Below are 19,171 nucleotides of genomic sequence, written 5' to 3'. Positions count from 1 at the left end.
CTACCTCAGTGTCTCACTAACCGTCAGAGCTGACAGGTAGCAGGCAGGTGGGGGGCTAAATTGTCGCTATCACTGAGTTCTTTATATTTTTGATCTTCGTTGACAGCAAAGAGTGACTAAAAAGCCCCTTTGTGTGTGCCCTATACCTCATGGTGGGGGCTGTGCCCCCTCTCAAAAGGAGCAGCTAACTGTCGAGGTCGTTAGGGACACAGCCATAGAATGATACAGGGTTCCGCTTAGTCTATAGAGTCTGGCTTTGAGAGTCGGCAAGCAAGCCATTCGTTCAGTCAGCACTGCCCTGGAGAGTCAGGACCTGGCAGTGTCCAGAAAGAACGGGGATCGCTGGCTCTCACCACGATGTAACAGATGGAATCAGGAGTGACTGGGGAATATGGGGGTGGGGGGGGGTCCAACAAGGATCTCTTGGGAGAGTTAGGAAACCTGCGCCACTGAGGAAGGATGGAGAGACAGTGCAAGATTGGGTGGATCATGGCCGAGTGCCTTCCTGGCTTGTATCACCTAGATGGCCCCCTCTCTCCACACTCACCCATCCCAGAATCCTCTTGACTCAGCCGTCAGCCCTCAACTGGATGGAACTCTGACCTGCTTGCTGGTGGTGAGGTCTGTCTTGGAATCCCACTTCTCTGGAGTCACTTAAGAGAACATTCTTACCAAATGTATCGGTCCATGTTGGGACTCCGAGTGGACCGGTAGAGACTTATAGAGCCAGCTGGGTCAGCCCATTGTAGGATGAGGAAACAGGTTGAGAAGATGGAAAGTTGCCCCCAAATCACAGTGTTTCCACGGTGACTAGAGCAAGTGTCACCTGTTCTCCTTGCTGACTAACACAGCAAGGTGCTGGCTCACCAGAGTCTTACTCTTAATGGAATTTTGGAGAGGCCTCACTCCCATGACTACTTGGAACTTTTCCCTCTAAGGAGATGGAAAATCTTTAAGAAGAGACTTGGAAGCAAAGATGGCTTCCAAGATGCTAACTGGAGGGAGTAGAGCGGGCAGCCCCTTACTAAGTGATTTGTGTTTTGTTCTGGAAACTTAGTGTTTTGGAGAGTCTTCTAATTTTACTTTTTTTTTTTTTTATTGTTGTGCTCTGTTTTGAGACATGGATTTTTTTTTTTCTTCTAGTGTTTCACTCCAGAGGCAAAGCCCAACACACCTGTCTTTTGTCCACTTCTTCAGCAAATTAGATTTGTCTCTGGGAATGTGTTTGTCACATATCAACCTACTACAGACCAGCAGAGGGAGCTCCCATGTTGAATTTATTAGCAAGCCCCCCCTTCCCCCTTTGCAAAAACTATTTCTTGATGATATTTGAGAGATTTCAATAAAAATTTTAATCAGAGCAAAAAATGGTCTCAAGTAGACTACAGCGTTTTTTGTTTTTTCGGTTTTTTTGTTTTGTTTTGTTTTCACGGTGCTACAATTGTGGAGCCGAGGTGTTTGATCTCTGAGGTTTGTGCGGACCAGGCCCATAGCCGCTAAGTTGTATGTTCCATGGGAGCAGACTCTGAAAGAGAACCCCAGAAGACTGTGCCCAGCGCCCAGGCCTCATCGATGCTACTTCCTGTTTCTCGATGTCCAGAGCCACCCTTGAGTTTCATGCTAGAAGATTCCCGTGCCAACAAGTCCTCCGCCACCAGAAGTTCTTGCATCAGAACAAGGCCGACGTGCCTCGCTAGTGGACACACACTCCCTGCCTTCTGCTCCTGCGGATGGGAGGAGCCAAGAAGCGGGACCTGCCACTCACAATGAGTTGGATCCCATTTCAGGGACCGTTCTAGCCGGGAGCCATTCTCAGCCCTGACAATGACCTTGAATGCCTGTGGTTTTGATCTAATGGTGGCGCACACCTGTCATCCCTGTGCTTTGGAGGCAGAGGCAGAGGAAACCAGAGTGCCTGGCCAGCCTGTGCTGTAGTAAGACTCTTTTACAACTCCTACCTTCTCCAAATTGGATAAAGTCACAGGACAGCAAACTGCGTGTACTGCATTAGCGGTTTTTACAGAGGGAGGCGTGACTCTGTAGCCAACGACAGATTTCTGTCATTAGCATTTTTAAGTGGTCACCTGCTTTACCCTCAAGGCCACTGATGTGTAACATTTACAAAATCCATTGTGTAAGTAAGTCATTGGGCAGCAGATACACGGGTCATCTTCCACTTTCAGGAGGTGAAGACAACATATAGATCCTCTGTGGCCGCCTTCATGGTCTGCCTTTTGAATCTGCTGGTCTCACCTCACGGCAGAAGTGCAGCCCCCATACCCCGGCCCCCAAGCCCCACTAATGGCAGCCCCAGAGTTGAGCCTGAAAGATTCTCAGGGGAACGGGTCCGCGAGAAGGTCCTGAGGTCTGCTGTTTAGGGGCCTCCTTTACCTGTGCGTGCTGGTGGGCATACACTTGTAAATTAGAGCAGACTTCATCTTGAGATACCCTGGAAAAATTTAAGAGGTTTAACTCCAAGCAAACTGAGAGCTAGTCCACAGGAAATTTCCACAGGCAAACACAGTAAGGGACTTAGACAGACCTAGAGGCTGTCTGGGATTCCTGCAGGTCTGTACCTATAGTCGCCAGAGCTGGGAGTTTACCCAGTAGTAAGTTTCTTCTCTTTCCATTTTGATGTGTGTGGTGTGCATGTATGTGAGCGCACATGCATGTGGCATGCTGGCGTTAAGGAGGGCAGTTAGGCACAGTCTAGACTCAGTTCACTGAGGACCAGAGTCTGAAGCCCAGAGCTCACCAACATGGTGAGTCTCTAGACAACTTGCTCTGGAGACTGCCCGCCTCCATCTTTCAAGGCAGAATTAAAGAACCCTCTGAGCCAATACCCCAGCCCCATGACAAAACTGACAAGAATTGGGTTATAGGTTTGTTTATCTTAATTAATTATCATCTTGCTGTCAGGAACCACTGCCCTGTGGAGAACAGAGAACATAGACTTGAAGCTTGGGCATACAAGGTGTGTCCTCCGAGCACAAGGGTTTAGGGACAGACACAAGGATCCTGGGAGACCATCTGGTGCCTGGTGGCTGTCATCATGGCCTGGGTCTCATTGACCAAGGTTTCATCCTCTGCGTTGGTCATCTTCCGCTCAAATTCTGTGCTGGTACCCAGTCCTATCGAGATAGTAAACTAGGCCTTTCTGACCCTAGCAGGAGTTTAATACCTTAGTATATCCTTTCTAAGAAGTCAGGGAGGGGCGTGGAAATTTGGGGTGTGGTCTGCTGTGAACCTCAGATCCTCTCAGAGCCCTGGCTTGTCCTTGAGCACTTGCTGTCCCCTGGGACTGCCCTAGCTAGGGCTGAGGGACGCCCAGGCCTTGGTGAACGGCAGGCTTTTCTGGCTGGGGTTATAGGAGTCGAGGTACTACTCAGGTGGTTCTTCCTGAGACCCTCCTTTAGGCAGCAGTAGTGCAGGGTCCAGCGCTGCCTGGCCAGACCAGGCCTGCAGGTGACAGCCACATGACCTCAACTTTAAACCTCTCAGAGCATCAGGAACACGAGCCAAGCATCTTTAGCATATATAGCTATAAAGCATTAGCATTAGTAATGTCTGGTACATCTCAGTGACTTGCTGTTTGGGTTTTTATGTTGCTTTTGTTCCGTTGGCTTGATTTTTCCCCCCCAGTACTGAGGCTAGAGCGTCCTAGACAAGCATTTCACCCTTGAGTTGTGTTTTGAAAACCTTCCCCTCTTCTTCTCCCTGTCCCCTAAGGTTTTTAGCCCTTCAAGGTGCCCTTTTAAGGAATGTTTGAACTTTTTGCACAGAAAGGGACTCAGCCCATGCTTCCCACAAGACATAGGTAGGAAAAAAACAAAACAAAACAAAACAAACTCTCTTGGCTTGAAAAAGGACAAGCTGCCTGCAAGGCCCTGAGTCACCAAAGCCAGAGACCGGAAGCGTGACAAGCAGGGAGAGATGCATTATCAGAGGACAGGTGTCTGGTTGCCGCCATTATGCTCTTCCGGTTCTTCCCCACAGCCACACCAGGACACACCCACCTGTAGAAAGCCTGTCCTGGCAGGAGGCCCCTCACCACTAGGAAATCATGAACAACATGGCGCTCGTGGTTCTACACAGAGCCAGGGCTCCCCGGCCGCCTCTCTCCCACCTGCTCCTCCGGCCCTCTGGCACCTTGGGAGGTTAGCCTTGAGAGCTATGATCTGAGCCCAGGGACTCTGCTAAGGAAGCCCTCTATCCGTGTGACCTTGTCACCGGCTCAGTGTCTCTGAGCTGAGATCATACCTGTGGCCCCAGCCTTCCCGTCCTAGAGGTAGGGAAGGTCACTAGTCATGATCACACGTCTCCTAAAAAGAAAATCAACAGTAATTTTGTCATTTGTTTTTTGAGTCGGGGTCTCACTCTGTGGTCCAGGCCATCCTCAAATTTATGATCCTCCTGTCGTGGAGGCCTCCTGAATGTGGGGATTGCAGGCGGGTCACCACCCGAAGTGAGCTCACAAACAGGAATTTAAAAAAAAAAATTACTCCTTCTTATTTTTGTGTGTCTGTGGTTGTGTGTCTAGGCACCTCCACTGTGCTGCACGCCCAGAGGGCAGAGGGCAGCTTTGTGGCGTCAATTCTTTCTCTCCACCTTTGTGTGAGTTCCACAGTTTGAACTTGGACTTTCTGACTTTTACAGCAAGCGCTCTGTTTGCTGCCCCGTTTAGCTAGCCCCGTGAACAGGACTCCTTTTCTAATGTCAGTTGCTACCTGCTCTGTTAAACTCCATACCATCCGTAGGCGCGTTTCTTTTCATATTCCTGACCCTCCATTTCTTTCTACATAAACAGAAGAATGAACATGTGTCACGTAACGGTAACCTGAGAGGAAGAATACGAATATATGTGGCACTCAGGCCTTACTAAAGAGCCTGCCACACCTTGCCTTTGTCTAGCCTGGTGTTACTAGAGGCTGCCAAGTACTGTTGTGAGCGGGAGAAATACGTAGAACAGGAACATGAGAGGCACCTGATGAGCAGAGCTTCTGGGCCTTGGTCGCGGAGAGGGTGAAACAGAGCAGGCGTGACTGGCCTGGAGCTTGTGGTGTGGACAGAGGCAGCACGGGGGCCATTATAAGTTCTAGTTGCTTCTTTAGGCACGGGCTCCCGGGTGCTCAGCATGTGACTTTTGGGGTTCCGCCATGGACTGCTCCCCTAGGCGTGGGCTCCTAGTACCATTCAGTATGTGGCTTTTGGGGTTCAGTGTGTGCCTTTCGGGGTTCAGTGTGTGCCTTTCAGGGTGCACTGTGAGTTTCCAGTTCACCTTCCCTGGCCGCAAGGCTCCCGGGTCAGGTGCAATCAGTAAGTGACTTTGGAGTTTTGGCAAGGAAACTTTGTAATTACCCCCACACCAGCCTCATAAAAGGAGAAAGTGAAGTTTTCTCTTTGAGGAAAACATGTTTTGACAGGAGCTAAAGAAAAATTGACTCCAAATGGCCTCATGTTTTATTCAGGGTTTGCCCTGCCCGGGTGGAAGGCCGGGACCCAGTGACAGGATGGGAAAGTGGGGCACCCCAGCTTTAGGGTTCATACATTGTGCACGAGCTCTGTCCGCTTCACCGAGCTCAGCGCCCAGGGACCTCTAATGGCCCTCGCTCGCAAACATAGTTAAAAATTAACAAGCTGACAAGATTAAATCCGGATGGTAAGCTCCCACTGCGGACCGAGTCTGACGCAGGGTGTTAGCCGCTCGGGTGCCCTCAACCAGAGTGACGTCTCCGTGAAGTTGGATCCGTTGCGCATATTTCACACAAGCCTGTCTGGAAACAGGAACCGAACTCATGTTCAGAACAGCCAGGAAGACCTGGAGACTCAGGAGAGAGAGAATCCCAAGGGCTTGCTCTTGGTCCCCAGCGCGTGGTTGGTCTTTAAGGAGGGGACTCAGGATCCTCGGGCCTTGATTGTGAGGGTCACACGCCAGTGACTGATACACTGTTAACCTGGCGAGGTTATCTTTGAAGAACCAGGCTTCTCCAGCTGGGACATTTTTGGTATTTTGACATAGTGTTGGCCCTGCGTTCAAGAAACCTGTCAAGTGCTATGATTAAACTTATAAGCCAGCTCTTGGCTATAGCCAAGAAGTTCTCACTTGGTCCTTCCCCCGCTGCTGGGAGGAGTAAGATGATGGACTTATGCTGTGGACCCCGATTCACAGGGGTCTGTCCCATGGCCACTAGACCAGGAAGTTTGGATGCCACCCTAGACCCACCTCAACCTCATCCCCACTGACAGGGCCCTACTGGCTTTTCTCAGCTCCATGGGTATTCATAGGTGACAGGAATCAAAAGATTTTGCAGTCAGATGGCCTTGGGATGCCCAGGGAGTCAGTGGGACCAGTCCCTCTGCCTCACAGCAAAAGCCTTTCGCTGCTTTGTGTCAGTCAACCCCAAGACACGGTGTGTTGCTCTCAAACTTTCTGGGCTGGGAGAGCCTTTCAAGACGGGTCTTTTCCCAGTCACGCTTTTGAAGATCTAAGAGCGAGCGGTACCATATATCTGGATGCGTGCCAGCAGCCCAGAGGGCGCTTTGACATGCAAGTGGGATGGGTCAGCAGGCGGTCGTGCTGGCCGCCGGGCATGGTGGTGGGGTCCACCAGCCAGCCCTGCCAGGCTGTTCTCCTCCTTCACACACATACGTAGAAATGAATTCCAAATAAACAGGGTCTGTTTGTTTTAAATGATTTGGACCTAGCCCTAGAATGACTGCATTTCTGAAAGGCCAAGGTAAACCCAGGGACAGCCGAGGAAAAAGCCACCAAAGGATGTCAGCTAACTACTGATCGCCATGCCCCGTAGCCTTCCTCATCACTGTTGGAATCTAAAGAGGACTGTGCTCCTGGTCACTAGAGAGGGGACAGTCAAAGCCAGCGACCGGCAGCCCCGCCCTGTTGCTCAGTGAGCAGGAGGTGCCATTGAGTGGGCGTTCCACCCTCGAGACAGGCCTTTGTGTCCTTGGTCGGCCTCCTCATTTCCGCTTAGGTGTTCAATTCCAAATCTGGAGTGTTTACTATCTCTAGCGTGATTTCTTTTTTCCTCCCGGTTATTTACTGCCCAGGTATCTCCTCCTCCTATCTAGTCTGTCACCACCTGGGGGATCGGGGCCTGAGGAAGTTGCCCTTCTGTGAGAAGTGTTGGAGTGTGATGGGGGAGTCCGCACAGGGCGGCCCTAGGCAGTGAGCTGAATCTCTATTACCCAGGGTTTCGGGTCTCTAGGTTTCTCAGGCTGGCACACACAAAGTCAGGGTTTGCGTGAGTTAAATATTTTCTTACAAGTTCTCACTGGGACCTCAAACCCCTGCAATTGGATATAGGTGTGTAAGGGTGTGTGTGTGTGTGTTCCTGCACATGCTTCTGTTGATAGTGTAGGAATTGCCAGGATGACTGAGTAAGCCACCTCTTCTTCCACGGCTTTTGTGCACATTCCTATTTGTTCTGAAGAGCTGAGTTTGGGCAAGCCTGGGCAAGCCTGTGGCTCCTGCAGTCAGTGATGAGGAGGAGTCTAGCAGCCTCCGGAACACGGACAGGAGTGACCTGGGGCCAGCAGCTACAGCAGAGCAAGCCGCCCGAAGTGGAGTAAAGAAGGTTCTCCTTGCCACCCTCCAAACAGCCGTGCCTAGCACCAAACAGCTTGCTTTCCTGGGCTGGCTGCCCACACTCCCGATTATGCCCCTTGGACTCTGCCCATCTGTGGGTGCGAGAACCGGAAGCTGCCGGGTTTGACCTGGCATTCGCTGCCCCCTGCTGGAGGGTGGGTGCCTCTGGTGTGTGAAATGCGGCAAGAGCCACAGTCCCTTGGAAAGGCAGATTTGGGAGTCCATCAGCCACTATGTGATTGAGGATGTGTGTGTACGTGTGCGTGTGCGTGTGTGTGTGAGCGTGTAAGTGAGACAAGAGGCAGCCAGGAAGGCTAGGATGGTAGACAGCAAGGAGGTCTCTCTTTCTCAGTCACTTTCACCGGTCCCAGACCCATGCCATCTACCCTGCGGCTCGCTGTGCTCCCTGCCAGCCCCTCCCTGTGACCCCGTTGGTGAACACTATACCACGTTGGCCTCAGGGCCTTACGTCCCCACCCCACACCCAGGCCGCACAACCGCCACCACTGCTCCACACTGACCCGGTGCACATACACGGACCACTTTGGGTTTAGGTTCCCAGCATCCCCGGCCTGAGGGCTCTGGCCCCGGGGCTGCCCAGTCCCCGCTGTGCTGTCTCGGGAAGGCAGCTCCGCCTCTGCCCTCCGCTTAGTGAGCACATGGACTGAGATGAGGAGCCATGAGCCACGGTAGGTACCTGGTCCTTCTGTCTGCAGCCCTTCCGTCCTGCTCCCAGTCTCCAGCCTTCCGAACCCGCCTAGTTCCACATTGTCCCCCGTCTGTCTGTCTGTCTTCTGTCTTTCTGTCTGTCTGTGGGTCCTTTTGCTCTGCAGACACTCAGTGTGAGTGTTTAGTCTGTCTCTAAGGATGTTTCTGATCTCTCTCACCCCTTCCTGTCATGAGTGGGGGGAAAGATGGCCGCCTGGTTTCCAGAATTTTGGGGGACTCCAATGGCTCCCAGCAATATGACTTTACCCTCAGAGTTTTTGAGCCTCTGGGAAGAACATCCACATTCGACAACAGCCCCTGAGGAAGCGTAGCATATAAGCTGACACCTCATCCTTAGGGTTTGGTAGGGTTGGGTTTGGTTTGGTTTGGTTTGGTTCCACATATGTGCCGATTCAGACCAAGACTCTAGCACAGTTGGAGTGGAGTTCCCCAGTGTGGCCCCTCCTGGTCTTCACTGGCAGCTAGGGGACATGGCTACTATCATGGGGTCCTTGAGTCGGAAGGACACCACAAGGAGTGCTTGGGGACCAACGCAAGAATTAGTTTGTCCCTAAGACCCAGTTCCTTGGCCTCTCAGCCTTTAGAGCCAGGTAGTTGCCATGATCTAGTGGTGCCTGGTTCTGAGCTGACTCTGGGACAGCTTGTTTCCCACCCTTGTGAGAGAAAGCGGGGGCAGGTTTCCGCCAGCCCCACAGGCCCGAGTCTTCATCGGGTTGTCCGCAGGTCGCCAAGGCTCTGCTGTGCCTCCAGCACAGCCAGAGTGACTCCTGGTTCATCGCCATGTTCAGGAGCCCGAGTCGACCTCCTGCCTCCTGTTGAGGTCCCTCTGCTACTTCCCAGGTCCCCTCTTGGCTGTCATTTATGTCTTCCTTGTCCCCAGGAGCACTTTCTGTGGTGCGCATTGTACTCAGTGGGAGGCCGTCCCACTTACCTGACAAGGGGTGAGGAACATAGTGAGATAGAGGCTAGCCTGGGCTAAGGGAGACTTTGTCTCCAGAAAAAAAAAGAACAAAGAATGATGGGTGGGACATTGGTAAACATGCCTCCTTCTGCCCAACAGGTTACAGACAAAACTAGCCATCAGTGGATGGGTGTTTAAGAATGAAATGTCCATGCCCTTCTCCTGTTCACATTTTGTGTAGCTTGAGACCCAGAGCATCCTTCCCGGTGGAGAGAGCGTCCCTCAGCCTGGCCGTGTTAGGCTGGTCAGAGGAGGCAACACTACCTTTGACCTTTGTCTAGCTGTCACAGGCTACGGGGGCCTCTTGGGGCCTGGTGAACACAGCATGCCAGGAAGCTGAGCCTTTTCCCGAGAGAACAGGCTCTCTGAGAAAGTCCGGTTCCATCCAGGCCAGGCTCAGGAGGGTCATGAACGGCCCCTCCCTTTGTTCATATTTTGTTGAACTGAGTCTTCCCCAGCTTGGGAAGTATGGAGAGGAGTTTTGATAACGCAGGATGGCGGCAGAGCCTCAGTTCTGGCTGAAGCCGGCTGCCCTGTGAGTTCGGCTGGCGTTCGTAGGGCACCATGCTACTGTGGGACCTCTCCACCGCTGGGCAGGAATGTCACCTGGGCCAGTGTGACTTGACCCATCTTAGAGCAGCGAGGGGGTCTGAAGACCCAGACTGAGGTGACCCCTGCCTCACAGGCTCTCCTGTCTTTTCAGATGCGCTGGATCCCTCCGTCCGAGGCTACTTCCCAGGGCTGGAAGTCTCGGCAGTTCTGCTGAGGCTGTGTGAGTACTTCAGGTTCGGGCGGGCGGGCAGGCGGGCGGGCGGGTGGTCGGGTGGTCAGCACGCCTAGCCCATTCTTGGCTGACATCTGTAATCGCAGCTTCCTCCATCCGCGAGGGGCGGGGCGGGGCGGGGCATGTCTCCTGAGCACCCACCTGTGGTGAGGCCCTGAGGAGCAGGCCCAGGGTGGCTTGAGTCTCTCTCACATCTCTCCCATCCCGTGAGTCAGGGGCGTGTGGACCAGGCGTCAGGGAGTTCGATAACTCAGTTGTGTTTCACTTGCTCTTAGCGTTAACAAAAACCCATCCCAGTATCACCACACGTCATGGCTCGCCACACACTCAACTACACACGTTTTCGTACGAAGGCCAAGGTGGTGCCAAGGCCTGCCTTTTAAGACTGTAAAACCCACAAAAATAACTTCACTTTTTTTAGATTTGTTCCTTGCATGTCTGAGGTTTTTGTTTCGTTTCGGTTTTCCCTACATGTATGCTTGTGCACTACATGCACTCAGTAAAAGCCCAGAAGAGGGTGCTGGATCCCGTGGCGCGGCCCTGGAGCTGTCGGTGGCCGTGGGCCATCATGTGGGTTCTGGGAGCCACACTCAAGTCCTGTGCAAGAGCAGTAAGTCCCCTCATGGTGCACTGAGCCGTCTCTCCGGACCTCACTTCAAAACATTGGTTTTTCCATTTCCATTTATTGAACTTGAACTTTTCCAAATATATTTCTGAGGAGTTTCCCCTCCCCAACTCCTTCTACCTCCCCATCCTCCCGATTGAAAACAAACAGAAACCAAACTAGAATTAAAAAAGAAAAGACCACAAGAAACAGACACATACACAAAACAAATTCTGTAAAAAGAACAGAAACTATAATTAATAGATAAACAAAGGACTATTAGGACAAAAGCGCCCAGACAAAGCCGTAGGAGACAAAAGTCAACAGAAATACCATTGAGTTTGTTTTATGTCAGCCAAGTGCTGGTCATGAGGCCTGTCCTTAGTGTGGTTACAAACAATGTCCTAAGTTGGCATCCTTGTGCCAGGTTAGGCCTAACTTCAATTCAGACAACAATCAGATGGATTGTTTCTTGTAAATTCAGAGTGTTCACAAAAACCCAACTGCCTCTGTAGCTCAGCAAAGCACCTTGACTGAATTTCTGATTAAGCAGAAGGCACTATAATTCTTAACTGTATGTAATTTGATGGGAATTCTGACTAAAATGAAATGTTACAGCCCCAGGCTGCTTCTTGCTTAGATTACTCAGCTCTTTAGGAAACAGGAAGAGAGGCGCGCAGGCTTGGGTCCTGTCAGGAGCGAATACCCTCTGGGCAGGGAGCTGGCCGTGTGCTGATGCTGCCAGTCAGACTCTTAGAGCCCCTCTATTCCAAGAGTAGGCCACATATAACTGCGGCTCCCTTCCCCCACCACAGAGCCAGAGTCTCAGTCCTTTGATAGGTCTCTGACAAGGACTTAAGAGGCACCCATGTGTTAGGAACAAGCCCTAGGGTGACTTAGGTTCTACTTGCCATGTTTGTGCACTCATGGAAAAAGGAAATAGGAATGGTGGAGATGGGCTAGCCTTGTCTTCCTGAGGAGAAAGGAGAGCCCTTACTTCCCACTGGTCCCTTTGGCCTGAAGGCTGAGGTGGTAATGGCTCAACTTCCGGCATCAATGCTCGGTGTTGACTGCACTGAGTCCTCAGGGAGGAGGGAGGTCAGTGCTTCCCAGTGTGCTCCTGGCCTGTGGCAGGGAGCTGACACCCAGCCGCAGTGCATATCGTGCACTCAGTGTGGCCCGAGAGCTGCCTGGCTTCTGCCCACAGTGGTAGGTGCTTTCAGTTGGTGGACAAGTTGGCCAGGGATGCTGGCACAGAGCCTAAGGTAGGGCTTCTCTTTGTTTCATTATGCTCACTGTTTATATATAGGCTTAAAGGAAGACTGTGCCTTGGAGTGTATGCGTTCCAGTTTAAGAAACTCTATAGTTTGTACCAACATGGTCATGCTTTCTCCTGGATCGTCATTTCTCACAAACCCATTAAAGTCATTGTCAGTCAGAGGCCCAGTAGTGGCAGCCACTATGAAAGCAGGGTGCCACCATCACAGATTCTAAAAGCCCCAGCGAGATCCAAAGCCAACAATGTGGTGTCTATTGAAAACGAATCATCTCTTCTGAGCTGAACGTGGGCTATAGGCCAGAGCTTGGCTGGCACGTGAGGTCCTGGGGCATGTGTCTTGTGACAGTAGTCTGGAAGGAACTTGAGCCATGCCCGGTACTGTTGCGTGGAGCTAAGCATGGACAGCCATCGTTCCAGCTCCTTCCAGCGTCTTGGCTAAGGTCCTTCCCAAGTCAGCTAATAACCCAAGCTGTGTAATCTTGGGGAGTTATAACACAGATTTGGAAGCAGTGGTGTTGATGAGCTAATAGAAACATTAGGCCAAACCACGGCTCAGAAAGGCCAGTGCTGGCCAGGTGGGCAGTACCAGACATCGTACGATCACGTCTAAGGGTAAAGAGTGTGGAATGCCGTCCTTCAAATCCTGGGCAGCCCTTGGCTTGCTGCAGAAGAGGCTCTCCGGTGTCTGTGTTTGGCTTTGAGACGTGTCCTGTAGCAGGCTGGTGGTCTTTGACTTGAGATCTTCTTGCCTTTGGCTCTCAAGTGTTGGAATTGTAGGCGTGTGCCATGCATACCTGGCGGCTTGTGGGATCTCATTTATCCACTTTTGACTCCTTAGTGCTAAACTGAAATAAATGACTAAACTAGAAATTTGCACTAAACTATCTCTTTACTGTTTGTGGGAATGTGTGTGGCCTGTACCTGCTGTGTCCTGCATTCTCGTGGGGAGCCCCGTGGACACAGGACCTGCTGAGGGTGCCCTGGGCTCAGCCTGCAGCAAAGGGTCTGTGGCTTTGCTCTCATTGGCCGTGTGCGGAAGAACCTTGAAGTGCAGCCAGAGGGCCGAGGGTGCTGACGCTTCCTGCTTGGCGGGCGGGTAGTCGGTGGTTGAGTGATGTTTAGTCTGTCTACATGTGGAATCGCCCCATCACTAGGATTTGGGTGATGGTCCAACTCTGATAATGCTTCAAAGCTATAATAATGTTTTGAAAATTACCAATTTCCCAGCTCCATCAAGAACAAGAGAGCATGAACACGTTTTCTGTCATTCCTTGCAAGTAACAATGATGGCTTTCCTTGTTGGATATCCAAATATAGTTAAACAATTCTTTGAGAACTTGCGAATTGGTGTGGGATGAGCTAATAATCTTAGGAACGTGTGAGATTTGCTTGGCCTTCAACCAGGACCATGGCGCAGAAATTGTAAGCACGTGCTGTTACAGCCTCACCAGCGTAGAGGGAACACTGGGAGATAAAACAGCTGGAATGGGTAGCAGTCTGTGCCTACATCTTGTTTAGGAGGAATAGCCTGGTCTGTCCTTGTCTTTGAGGCTGGGTCTCCATACAGGCTGCTGTGTAGCAGCCTCCCCTGCTCTCTCCCCCAGGAGAGATGTGTGTATTCCATGTGGCTAGGTACCGAGCAGCAGTTCTTGTGACTGCCCTGCCCTTCGTATTTCTGCTTACCAGGATCACACCTGAACTCATAGCAGTGACTATCCAGTGAACAACTGCAGTGTGCTGAGGAGAGAGGGGTTGGAGTAGTAAATGGACATAATAGGTCAGATAGGGGTGAGTGACGTGGGGAACGTGGAGTCTATTGCAGGGTGACATCTTATGTTCCATGGAGGAAGCGGGTCTGCCTAGCCATCCAGATCTTTCCCAGCAGACCCCTCTGTAACAGAAATGTGACTACTCCAATCCTTTTGCCTCTCCCATGGCTAAATAAAAGGAGATGGGGCCAGGCAGTGGTGGCGCACGCCTTTAATCCCAGCACTCAAGGGGCAGAGGCAGACAGATCTCTGAGTTTGAGGCCAGCCTGGTTTATAAAGTGAGTTCTAGGACAGCCAGAGATAAACAGAGAAACCCTGTCTTGAACCCCCCCCCCCCCAAAAAAAAAGTAGCTAGGCTTATGCAGTGGCCAATGGCCTAGAAGTCCATGAAGAAGCAGCTGACAGGCTGGAGAGCCCTGCTGGGAGACTCTGGTCTGTCCTCTCAACAGGGAGGCAGGGGTCTGGCACTTACTGCTCTGAGCCTAGGTCAGTCGTGGTTACATGTATGTTACAGGGCTGCAGTCCTCGGCCCTGTCAGATATGCTACATGCTCCTCCCAGCCCAGCCCAGATTCTCTAAACCCAGTAAGCCGAAACCCGCCCAGCACATCTGCGCTCTGCCGTGACCCCCAGGCTCACCCATAGCCGTGTGCACAAAACCTGCAGCCTGCCCCGTGACCTGTTCTAAGTTCAAGGAGGATGGCCATGTGTGTGAGACTGTATGCTGGGAGCAGGACACCTGATGTCCCAGCCCCCGGGCATCTTCTGAACTTTGGAGGGAGGTGTGCCGAGGGCTGCTGTGCTCAGCAAGGAGTGGAAGGTGCACACATTCTGTGGCGCTGCTTGCCTGGTGGTCATCACTTCTCTGTATGACTGGCTCTTGCCCACTACCACGTGTGAGGCCTGGTGTGCACAGCTTGTGGGTTAAGCCCCATGTGCTGGTGAAGGTTAGCATAATCTCCTGATTAGCATAATCCGAAAGTCATGAGAGCCAGCCGCCAGTGACTTCAGCAGCAGTTGGCATGCACAAAATTCAGTGCAGCTTGGCAACCTCAGGAGGCACCCAGGGCCTGCTGCTGCCAGCACGGCCTTGGGGGACACCCTTGGCCACTATGAGAGTGTGGCAGAGGAGAGGGGGAGCTTAGGTATATTTTCTCTCCTCAAATAACCCAGTGTCTACTAGGAAAACAGAATCCTACCTATTTCTCGGATGTTTCTGTGAAACGTTCTGTGAAATCTTTCTCGTTTATTCTGATTAGACAGGTAGCCTGGGCTCCTTTCTTGGCATGAGGAATTTTGGAGAACCCAGCTGGGCCAGCCAAGCTGCCATGCGTATGTAGCATCTTGGGCATGCCTGGACAGTCACAGATATGTTTCCTGCTCAGAGCAGACCTTAGTGGCAGGGTTCTCAGGCTGTCCGAAGCTATTACAGTTAGAGGCAGCCCCTGGAACTGGTGACTGCCTTGAGTCTGTGTGGGACTTCAGGTCTCATGATTTGGCTGGCAGGCTTTGGGATGGCACAGGGGTCCAGCAACATCCGCGGAATCCCATACCATAACTGTAGGTGCAGAGTCCCCACAAGCTAGGCAGACAGACAGCCTCCGGTGCTAGGGCTCTTACCCCAGCAACTTCTCTGTGCCCACGCCTCTGTCCAGTGGCCTCCTCATATTCTCCTCAGTCCCAAGATCACTGTCCTGTCTGCAAGCATTCTGTGCCGTCTGCAGGGCCCTTGTGCTCAGCTCCTTGCCCTGGCGGAGCAGACTGGTCCGCATGAGACCCATGGAAAAGGTTGCCATGTGCAGTTAACAGATCTCTCTGTCCACCCAGGTCTCGGGTGTGTGATGGCGGCTGCAATGTCTTGTGGGTATTAATGCGGTCTTCACTGGTGGCGACTGTCATCCAGCTGTTCTGCAAAACTGGAGCTTGCTGGTGAGTGCCAAAGTCAGGTGGCAACCAGTGTGGGCAGGATGGGCACCAGTATCTTCTGGAACCACAGCCTCTGCATGGGCCCATGGGACATGCATATTACCCTGTCCAGTTGTCCGGCAGGCCCTTCCAGTGACTCCCAGCCACAAACCACTTAAGGCCAGGATGTCAGTAAGGGGTAGTTTTTTTTCCTTGGGCTTATTGGTGGGTGCTTTTTGTTTTGAAATAGTATCTATGTAGCCCACACTAGCCTTAATCTTGATGGTCCTGCTGTTAGTCTCTCTAGCGCTGGGAAAGTTCTATGTCACCATGCCTGGCAATAAGTCATACCATGGCCTCTCAAGTAAGGCTGGTTCCATTCATATTTGGTTAGTTACCCCAGTAGCACCATGGCCTATGGGAATTTCATACATGAAAGTATTTTCCTCGCTTTCATTTCCCAAGCCTGTTTGGAATTAGCAGTTTGTTGGAAGTCTGAGACAAAACATATATGTTCCCTTCTTATCTGTCCAATTACATGAAGTATAATGGAGCCATTTCTCTACCAGAGGACATTTTTATGAGGGTCTTCTGAAATCAGGACAAGAGTGTGACAAAACTAATTCTGTGGGGTTCTCCGGGGGCTCCTCGGGCGGTGTTTTTCTGGCTGGTAAGCTTTGATGGCCTGTCTTTCAGGAGGTAGTAGCTGTCAGGGCCTCAGCTTTGGTTTAGTGTGGTTAGGAAGGCTGACTCTCACCGTATGCCTCAGGCCAGTGAGGAATTTAGGAGCTCCCTCCCTCCCTCCCTGCTGAGCATACAGGTGTGTCCACCCAGCCTGGCCCTCAGCAGAAGGCATTAAATGAATACAGTGGACGTTAACAGCCGGTCTGCCCACTGCTACCTCATGGCCGCTTCCAGTGACTTTGCAGAAATTGGCTGTGGGTAGCAGAATGCCAGGGACACTTCATGCCTCAGCCCAAATAAGGAGGTGAATTTCATTCCTTCTGAGGTGCCTATAAAAAGTCAAAGGGAGGATGAGAGATTGCTGCTGAGGGCAGAGGATCAGGCAGCTGTCCAAGGAGGTCATTACCACATCTGGGGGGCTTGAGTGACTTTATGCTGAGCGTAGCAACTCTTAGCACTTTTAGAAGTGCGCACCTCGACATTGTACTTTTATCACTGATGTTTCCCACAGTAGCATAGGCTGTCAAAAGCACCGTAAGCATCATGTAGGGCATTGAGGATTTCCCATTTCCTGTGTGCCCTTGTAACCTGTTTCTTTCCATCGTGGCTCTCAGCAGGAGTAGATTTGCATCATCTTCATGGGTTGTTTGTGGTTTTGAAGGGCTTTCCTTTCTCTGAAATAATTTAAAGATCATTTTATAGCCACTCGTGCAGTTTATATGGGAGTGGGTTTTCCCCACTGGGGGTAGAAGCCAGGTCTTTGTGCATGCTAGGCCAATGCTCTCCCAGAGTTCCTCAGTGCTAGACATAAATGCAGTAAAACATCCAAAATATTAGCTGTTCACACCCCACCAGCCCAATGGTCAGAAGTAGGTGGGAACATTATACCTGATACCAGAAGGACCTAATAAAGGGCTGAGGACTAGAGGGTCACGTGCTCCTGGAATGCTCAGAAAGATGGCCAGGTGGGTGGCACTGAAGCGGGGTGGTAGGAGATAGCAAGACCACCATGGCTTACAGACGGCAGGAATGGAAAGGCTGTTGTTGGCTCGGATCTAGGGCGATGCTCACGTGAGCCATCCTTGTCAGACAGAGGTACACATCTGGGCTGAGGATGGAGGTGGTCCATCTGCCCTTAGGGATAAAGCCATGAATAAACATAGCCAGGGACGGTTCAGAAGACTATAAACTTTTGAAATGTTTCAAACAGTCACGTACCATAAATATTTGTACTTGATTAAATTAAGTAGACAGGTTCTAAAACTAATTTGCCAAATGTCCCAACAAGGGAGTCGGGGCAGCAGGGGGAGTGTTTCTTACCTGACCTGGCAAAAGTGAATGTGGGGTTCAAGTTAAGCTGTGAGGGAAAGCACTAGCCGCCGGGCCAAGCGTGTGGAAGTCGTTCTCCTTTAAGTACCCCACCTGAGTCAGCAAAGTGCCCTGGTGAGCTTACACATCAAACCCAGGTGAGAGCAGATGTTTTAGGATTGAATACACTTTATAAGATGGTGGTTCTCAACCTTCCAAACACTGCCTTTATTATGCATGTTCATGCTGTGGTGACATCCAGGCACAAAATTAATGTCATTCCTACTTCATAACTGTAAATTTGCTACTGTTATAAATCTCTGTGTTTTTCCATGGTCTTAGTGACCCCCTGTGAAAGCGTCATTTGACCTACCCCCAGGTTGAGGATCACTGCTTTAAAATATCAGAAAACAGCTGGGCAGTGGTGGTGCACACCTTTAATCCCCAGCACTTAGAAGGCAGAGGCTGGTGGATTACTGAGTTTGAGGCCAGCCAGGGCTACACAGAGAAACCCTGTCTCAAAAAAACTAGATAGATGTGGGGTGTGCGTAGAAGCGGAAGTACAGCCTTCGGTTCGGGAGCTGGTTCAAGTGCAGGTGTCTGTCAGGCATCTGCAGAGCCATGTTGACAGCTGCTTTTTACCCTGGGCTTTGAGAGATCATTTACATGCTCTGGGCCCCCTTTCCCAAAAGGCTGCATGAAAAGAATCTGCCCCTACTCACCCCAGCCTGCTGTCCCTCTCTGTGGTGCTGTGTGTTCCCGGATGTCTTTGGAGTCTGTTTAAATGTCCTTGTTAACACATTCCAAGGTTTGAACTCCATTCCTAGCTAAAGCTCTTGTTTACAGGGACTGAAATAGCTCCATTTTGACCTTGTGTTCAGTCTGAGACATAGATGGCAGTGTGGATACATTCTTTTCCCATGTGAGAATCACATCTCCATGGTAGGTTCTGGAAAGCTCAGTCAACTATAGTTTCTGCATTTCTTCTTTCCCAACTTCAGAAGATCCTGTTACGAGGTACAGGAGAACTGGGCCGTGGAGGCATCGTTTTCACTTTGCTACTCAAGGCAAAATGGCTGAAGACTGGAAGTTAGAGGTTTCGGAGAGCTATGTTGGCATCTGTGTAAGGAATGGAGCTGCCCAGGCCTTGGTGCAGCGACAGTGATGTTGAGACTTGACTGTGGCCCAGTGCACAAAGGGTGCTGTAGACTAGTGTCTACAATGGCTCAATCTAACCCCCGCCCCCACCCTGCCGGGCACAGCTCATTAGCAGCAGGCCTGTTCCCTGTAGCCTGCTCATCCTGTCCTTTCTTTCTTGGGGTTTTTGAAAGCAGCGTCACACAAAGATACAGTCACTGTCTCTTGCTGTGTTCCTAAGATGGCCCTCTAAGCCAGAATTGCACTGACCTGTTCTGTTCCTGGAACCCGTGCAGCACACAGCTTGGGTTTGCTGGATTATGCTCAGGGTTAGGAGGAGGTAGAGCTGTGTCATTTGTGTGAACAGAGCAGGGTGGGGGTGTTGAGAGACGCACTGCTTCAGCGG

The 19,171-nt window shown here is 51.3% G+C and overlaps 1 protein-coding gene across 6 annotated transcripts in view; it reads left to right on the top strand.

Moving 5' to 3' along the window:
- The window catches only part of Rbpms (RNA binding protein, mRNA processing factor), a 151,005-nt gene that overhangs the window by 128,910 nt on the left and 2,924 nt on the right, over positions 1–19,171 (top strand). For 2 of the 6 annotated variants that reach the window (XM_052162848.1, XM_052162850.1), the window contains one exon: positions 10,000–10,068. In XM_052162848.1, coding sequence (XP_052018808.1) covers positions 10,000–10,068 — 69 coding nt within the window. Of the gene's footprint in view, positions 1–1,143; positions 1,369–8,160; positions 8,296–9,999; positions 10,069–15,558; positions 15,661–19,171 lie in introns of those variants that run through there. The other 4 variants (XR_007974250.1, XR_007974249.1, XM_052162851.1 and 1 more) reach the window with 4 other exon arrangements.

This window comes from Apodemus sylvaticus, chromosome 18, assembly GCF_947179515.1.
Source record: "Apodemus sylvaticus chromosome 18, mApoSyl1.1, whole genome shotgun sequence".
In the NCBI taxonomy this organism is placed as follows: Eukaryota; Metazoa; Chordata; class Mammalia; order Rodentia; family Muridae; genus Apodemus; species Apodemus sylvaticus.
The sequence above is the reverse complement of the archived record's forward strand: the minus strand, read 5'-3'. Positions and strand labels throughout refer to the sequence as shown.